Source organism: Montipora capricornis, chromosome 4 (genome assembly GCF_036669925.1).
Source record: "Montipora capricornis isolate CH-2021 chromosome 4, ASM3666992v2, whole genome shotgun sequence".
NCBI lineage: Eukaryota > Metazoa > Cnidaria > Anthozoa > Scleractinia > Acroporidae > Montipora > Montipora capricornis.
Genome location: NC_090886.1, coordinates 21,778,087 through 21,785,586, shown reverse-complemented (window position 1 = coordinate 21,785,586; position 7,500 = coordinate 21,778,087). Strand labels below are relative to the sequence as shown.

The 7,500-nt window shown below is 43.6% G+C and overlaps 1 protein-coding gene and 1 long non-coding RNA gene across 2 annotated transcripts in view; one reads left to right on the top strand and one right to left on the bottom strand.

Moving 5' to 3' along the window:
- The window catches only part of LOC138045784 (uncharacterized), a 7,185-nt gene extending 6,117 nt beyond the window's left edge, over positions 1-1,068 (bottom strand). Inside the window, exon 1 of the long non-coding RNA XR_011131661.1 lies at positions 803-1,068. This is a non-coding gene — a long non-coding RNA (uncharacterized lncRNA). The remainder of the gene's footprint in view (positions 1-802) is intronic.
- A 5,678-nt stretch (positions 1,069-6,746) lies between these two features.
- The window catches only part of LOC138044803 (uncharacterized), a 3,111-nt gene continuing 2,357 nt past the window's right edge, over positions 6,747-7,500 (top strand). Inside the window, exon 1 of the mRNA XM_068891223.1 lies at positions 6,747-6,763. Within this exon, the coding sequence (XP_068747324.1) occupies positions 6,747-6,763 (17 nt within the window). The remainder of the gene's footprint in view (positions 6,764-7,500) is intronic.

The window sequence follows — 7,500 nt, the reverse complement described above, 5'->3', positions numbered from 1 at the left end:
TAGCCTGCAAGTTTCAAACTTTGCTAACCATGACGTAGTATTTATCGCGAATCAGTTTTCCTCTTACCGACTGAACGAACCCCGAAACTATTTGATTATAGGCGTTCAAACTTTTGTAGGCCCTGAATTCTTTTCTCGTATAATGGCTCGTTTCCAGAACCAAATATCCAAGCAAATCCAAAACTTCTATGGGAGGTAAACATTCCCTGTTAAACTGCTCTTTTGGTATGCTGGCTGGGGTGACTCAGATAACAGATATTTCGCTCTTTAACTCCAGTTCCCAGACAACCGAGGTGAACCCTTGGTAATTAAAATTCTGCGGTAGAGTTGCAAAGGGTTTCCGTTGACTGCGTGTTTCAATAAGCCAGATTATAATGTTGAAATCCCACCGAAGAACAGAAACTGGACAAGTTTTGGCTGTGAATTGCGAACAGCAAAAGAGGATCACAGCCGCTAATCATGGACCTTGGTTGCTTTTTCCTTTTACATGCGAAGAAAATATCCGTAGCCAGATTCCGACCACACTTGCAGACTGAGGTTATAATGTAACTGTTAAAAAAGCCCAAACACCCCAGAAATGCTAACCTTCGGCCTAATTAGGCCTAAAACAATATTTAGGTCTAACTGTTATCATTTCTTATGGGTTTAGGCTCCGACTATAAAAGCGTTTTTTCCATAATTATGCACTAGATCACAATCATAAATATCAGATTCTAGGTTGAATGGCATTATAACGAATAGCAGTCAATTAATGTTGTACTTAGACTGAAGTATGTTACAATCAGTTGCAATTCAAGCTTACCATTCCATCGCGGTTGACAAGACTATCTTTTCACAAGGGCGAACTGTTCCAACAACATTCCAACACCGTTAAATCTTGCGCTGCGAGAAAACATTCTCTTTCCCCATCATGTAAACACGACCTCCCTATAAATGTGTTCATTGCAAGAAAAGAAATTTTCCTCGGAATGTTTCAACACGTACACGTCTACGAAGACCCGTAAAATAAAGTGAACAAATTAACCGGTGACTGCTAAAATATTCAGACAAAAAAAGAAACACTATAATTGCCCCCGATGGTCCACATGTGTTAACTACTTGGTGTAGGGAGTCATATAGTGGCTCGGGAGTTCCTATCAAAAAATGGTCCTAATCCACTTACTACAGTTATCCGAAGAAAAAACATCAAAATTTTGAAATGTATGAAATTAAAGCAAAATGATGTCTCTTGTGAAGTGTTGGTCACTGCAATTGATGTAAACTGTAATTTTACCTAACGAATAAATACAAATCAGGGGAAAACGCTTAATATAGTGACGGACTTCCTGGAGGGGAGACTGGAAACTAGACATTTCAAAGGCTTTTTTCTCAAAACCTAGCCGTATAGCCGTATAGCCAGGGTTAAAATTTTGCGAATTAGTAAGCAACATGTAGACAAAACCGTCAACATTTTTTCAAAAAGTTCTATCAGACAGTTTTTCAGTTATTATTAAAATAGACGAAAATCGACGTTTTTGTCATTTGTGAAAAACCTGTCTCGCAGATTTAACTATTTATTTCTCTACATAATTATTTTTTCTCGCTTTCGGAAATCCTGAAATTTTGAGGTGGGGTTGTACGGCTGGTTTTCAAGAAAAAAGCCTTTGAAGTGTCTAGTTTCCAGTCCCCTCTCCAGGAGCTCGGTCACTATGTTTAGCATTTTCCCTTGATTTGCATTTATTTGTTCAATTGCAGTGACTAACACTTCAGAAGAGACTTCCTGTTGCTTTAATTTCACAGATTCCAAAACCTTGATCTTTTTCTTCGGAAAACTGTAGTAAGCCCCCTTAAGCATAGTCAAGCAGCGGGTCTAATCTGCAGGTCGCAGGTCATTGTTTCACCAATACAGAAAGTATCCTAAACATTCTTAAAAGCTAACCTTGGGCCTAATTAGGCCCAAACAAAAGTTTAAGGCCTAAGGTTAGCTTTTATGAATGTTTAGGATACTTTCTGTACATGTATTGGTGAAACAACGACCTGCGACCTGCCACTTGTGACCTGCAGATTAGACCCGCCGATAGTCAAGCAACCAGGGCGGAAAGAGGCCCGTTGCCATACTTAAGGGTCCTTAAACATCCCTAGCTGTACTTTAGGGTCCTTACTCGTCCCTATCCTTACTTTAGCGGCGTCCTTGCTCATCCCTAGCTGTACTTTAGAGTCCTTTCTCATCTCTGGCTGTGCTTTAGCGTCCTTACTCATCTCTAGCCGTACTTTAGCGTCCTTACTCATCCGTAGCCTTATGAATTAAGGGTCTTTAGTCATCCTTTAGCATCCTTAGTCCTCCTCAGTAGCAATACTTTGGCATCTTTAGTCATCCCTTGCAACGTATTTAAGGGTCGTTAGCCTTTGTCTAGCATCCTAGCCTAATCTTCCGTACCTATACTTGAACATCCTTGCTCATCCTTAGCAGTACTTAACATCCTTTGCAGTACTTTAGCCTTTTAAGTCATCCTTGCGCACACTTAGTCATTCTTAGTAGTACCTTAGCGTTCTAAGTCATCCCTAGTGGTGCTTTAACGTCCTTACTCATCCCTTGTAGTCCACGGTCAAACTATTATATCTCTATGCAATAAGCACATTCAAAATTTCTTCATATTACTGTATAAAAGTCTGCTTTTGAATTAATTTCCCGCTACTGTATTTGAAAAACGACCGAGTTTTCTCTCCGGTCTTCTTCGCATGGTCTTGGCGGAAATTACATTTCTTCTCTCAATTAACCTAGAAAAACCAGTTATGGCCTCATCTCTTTTTCCTTTTTTCTTTATTTTATCCGTGCTACTGGGTAAACAGGTTTTAAAATGAGAATACAGGGCAGCATTTTGTATAGCCGCTTTACCCTTTTGAAGCAATTTTTCTTTTAATATATTATATTCATTTGGTTATATACCCGTATATGCTATGTATTTTAGCTGTAAATGTAATGTAGCTCTTGTAGTTACTCTGAAATTTGGGATGAAAGATAGTTTATGCATGTGTGTATGTTACCTTTAGCATGGCGCGTGCGCACACTTGCGCGACTCCAGTGCTTACCATATGAGAGGGAAAATGCGTTTTGCCTTGAATTTATAAGCGATCGAAATGTTACTTGAAATTGTAATGACAAGGGAGGTAGGCGTGGGGTTTGGCGTAGGATTTGGTTTAGGGGCCGACATATCCCTCCCTCAATGCCGTACCGTACCGGGAGGCGAGGTCGGTAGCAGAAAGCAGCGAAGGGCCAACTGCGTCCAAAAGCGATCGCACGGGCCGAAATCCCGGGATGACTCGTTTGGTACGACGCTCCAGCGCCACGTCTGGAGGTACTGCATTTTTCTCTCTTGTTCAAAGATTCTGTCAGCGCATGCGTAAATCTTCAGGCTCTCCGATACCTAGCCTACCAAAAAAATTAAGATGCTGGTTAACTTTTTACAAGGAATTGAGATTTCAGTTGATTGTACAGGCATAAACGTAACGTAAGAACCTTGCGTGTCTGGTCTGGTCTGTTGTCTGCAGACAGAGGTGAGAGGTGGTTTCATACAGACTGGGACGCCTAAAACACTCTGTTGTAAACATGTCGGTTCACGAGTAAATTAGTCTCTCTGGCCTTTCTGTTGACGAATTCAGCACCTACCGATACAATTTGGGCAAGTTTTGAAAGCTAAAAACTTCAATCGATGCGGTTTGTTGCCTGCAGGACTGGGTGACCCGACACCAAAAATAATCGATGAGATGAGAATCGGGGATCTTCTCTTGTCATGGAATGGCAGAATTAGCCAGAATTCGTTTTGGGCATGAACGAGGCAACTTGAGAGGCACGAGACTGGCCCTCTTCAAATGGCTGAAGCCCAGCCGGGGAAAAAAGTAGTGAGAAGACGATTTCCCGCCAGATACTAAGGAATAGCCCTGGTGTGTGCTGTTAACGTAGGTTCTTACGTTTCGTTTATGCCTCTACAATCAACTGAAATGTCAATTCCTGGTAAAAAAAGACCTAGCGTGTTAATTCTTTTGGCAGGCTAAGTATCGGAAAGCCAGAACATTTACGCATGCGTGGACGGAATGTTTAAACAAGAGAGAAAAATGCAGTACCTCCAGACGTGGCGCTGGAGCGTCGTACCAAATGAGTCGTCCCGGGATTTCGGCCCGTGCGATCGCTTTTGGACGCAGTTGGCCCTTCGCTGCTTTCTGCTACCGACCTTGCCTCCCGGTACGGCATTGAGGGAGAGATATGTCAGCCCCTAAACCATATGAGAGAAATCCCACGCCTACTCACATATCCAGATCGCCCTTGTCTATTTAGCGTAAGATTTCAATGGCTTAAATATTCAAGAAAAATCTCATTATAGTATATGAACAATTAAGTGTGCAATAGTTCACTAAAAGCTGCACAAAAAAGCACAGAATACGCATTGAAATTCCGAAAGCCAACCCCTCATACTTGGCTATCTGACGGAAAACAACAGCGCTATTCTTTCATAATCACTATCATTCCGCTAAAAAACACTACGTGCTGTAAAGACAACATTTTAGCCTCAAGAAGAAACATAGCATCAAGCTGTGTACATTAGGATCGAATGCTACATGCCCACTTCTTGCGAGTGACAAACCAACCAATTAAAATGCAGAATTTTCGATCCACTATTTGAGTATAAAATATTGAACAAAATGCCATTTGCCTGATTAATACCGAACATTTGTCTCTATTGCTCTCCTTTATCGGCAACTGACGAGATCCCGAAGGATCGAAACCGCCGTCTTGCCTGAAAAAAAAAAACGGACATGAGCCTTCTAACTGAAGACGGACTTCTAGCAGTCCCAACAACCTCCAAAGAGGAAAATGCCCAAATGGAGATTGAAGCATTGCTTTCAGACCATGGCGACTCATGACAATTAAAATCTCGCATTTTAAATCAAGTCTTATTGATTGAGGATATCCAGAAAGTCTGATTACGGCTACACTCTTAGACATCAAATTTGAGAACAGGAAACGAGCCCTCCTACAGAAATGCAAAGAAGATAAGCGAATCTTGTCACACAATACCGTCCTACGGTGTCTAATCTTGATCATGCAAAAATGGCATTTAATCCACCAACAACCGCTGAGCGAAATATTTCAAGATCCCCCGATCGTTTCGTACAAAAGGGGCAGATCCTTAAAAGACATAGTCGTTCGAGCCAAACTCTAAGCTGGCTGAAACACGTGTATAGGAGTTGTGTATGCGTGTCACCATCATTGTTATCACAGATCAGAGTGCATGGATGGGTAATCTTGAGCCTGAGCGTTCAGTTGGAGCTGTATCATTACACAGCTTATCTCGTGGTCTCCTTATAGTCAAACTCCGTGCACATAACCTATCTTCTGAGGGTTGCTACTTCATTCGGGAGTCAAAATCGCTGATAGGTTTCCGGACTTGGCATTGATATCTAAAAGAGTTCCCTAAGGATCTGTGCTCGGTTCCATTCTATTCAATATCTTTGTCAACGATTTTTGTCAACCTACCACAAAGATCAACACTTATGATGACGACAACCAGCTCCATTTTAGCCCTGAATGTCTCATGACGATAGACAGTTCAATCAACAGCGGCCTAGAGAAATCATTGGAATGGTTCACCCAACACTCCCTAAAGGCTAATCCTGCCAGTTTCAAAATTTTGGTCTGGCTGGTGCCCGAACCACTGTGGACTTTAAAATTTAAGTTGCAGACAAAGAACTAAAACAGGAGAACTGTATTAAACTCTTGGGTGCCTTTATTGATAATAAACTGAACTTTCATAAACAAATTGATAATTTATGTTACAAAATTAGCAGGCAAATTTCTGTATTTAATTGATTCAAAAGCATTATTCCATTTAATGCTAAAATTAAGTCATATAATTCTTTTATTCTTTGGCTCCTTAACTGTTGTTCTACTGTAATGGAATTTTAGCTTGAAAAGCGACTCTGATAAGCTTGAAAAACTAAAGAAATCGGCTCTGAAGAGTGTATTTCAGGATAGGACGAGTGATTATGACAAACCAATAAACTACCTTAAAAATTGAGACTTCAGAACACAGTGACACATTAGTTTATGAGTCTTTGAATAATCTATTAGTGGCATCTTCGTCTCGAAGAGACGATGGTTAGCGCTGGGGATTTGGGCAGGATCTTGTATTACTGTGTAGCCCGATCCTGGAGAGGCAGTCTCTGTTGCAGGTGGCGCAGACGTGCCTTGTGGAATCGCGCGCAGAGGCTGCGCGTTCTTTCCTCGGCACTCTCTTGCATGTAGCCTGGACTCGCTCGTTTCTACCTTTGAAACCCCCGCTTTGACACTTTGCCGTCATGTATCTCGGTGTTTGGCGATGTCCTCCCATGCATTGGTGTCGATTAGTGCAGATCGCAAGTCTCGTTTGATGAAGTCCTTGTAGCGCAGCAGCGGTCGACCCACGCGACCGACGCCCTCCCACAGTTCTCCATAAAGGGTTTCTCTTGGCAGGCGGTCAGGCTCCATGCGATATGCATGGCCGAGCCATCGAAGGCGTCGCTGAATGAGCAGTGATGGCATGCTCAGTGAGCCAGCGAGCTCCCGGACCTCGGTGTTGGTGATTCTGTCCTGCCTCGGCTCGTCCTGGGACAGGCCTTGCAAGAAGAAGGTGTAGTCTCTTTCCATAAGTGACCCACTCTCGGCCAGTCGGGTTTCCTAGAGACAGGCGACGTCGATGTTGAGTCGTGCCAGCTCCTTGTTTGTGATCAAGATGATGAAGAGACCAGGGTACATGGCGAAATTTTTCCAGCTTGCGATTCGAGGAGCTGGAGTCTTCGCAGTTTTTTGCTTTTGACTGCTTGGTGCATGTACTTTGCTCGCTTGTCGGGAGGGTCCCCTAAGTTCTACGCACCCAGTAGAGTAGGCAAGCAATGACGGGGAATGAGCAGAATGAGCAGTGATGGCATGCTCAGTGAGCCAGCGAGCTCCCGGACCTCGGTGTTGGTGATTCTGTCCTGCCTCGGCTCGTCCTGGGACAGGCCTTGCAAGAAGAAGGTGTAGTCTCTTTCCATAAGTGACCCACTCTCGGCCAGTCGGGTTTCCTAGAGACAGGCGACGTCGATGTTGAGTCGTGCCAGCTCCTTGTTTGTGATCAAGATGATGAAGAGACCAGGGTACATGGCGAAATTTTTCCAGCTTGCGATTCGAGGAGCTGGAGTCTTCGCAGTTTTTTGCTTTTGACTGCTTGGTGCATGTACTTTGCTCGCTTGTCGGGAGGGTCCCCTAAGTTCTACGCACCCAGTAGAGTAGGCAAGCAATGACGGGGCGGCCCCATACTGGCTGGAGGCTGCCCAGCTTGAGGTGGGCGGTAGCCACCCAATGAAGCTGTGAGAGCTTCTCCCACCGTCTAACGAGACCCTGACCAATACAAATTGGGGCTAGTTCCACTGCAGAAGCTGCTGGAAGGAAGTGCTGAGCACCTGCCATCCGCTTTCGGGGTTCCACTCCGGATTTGCCTTCGAGGT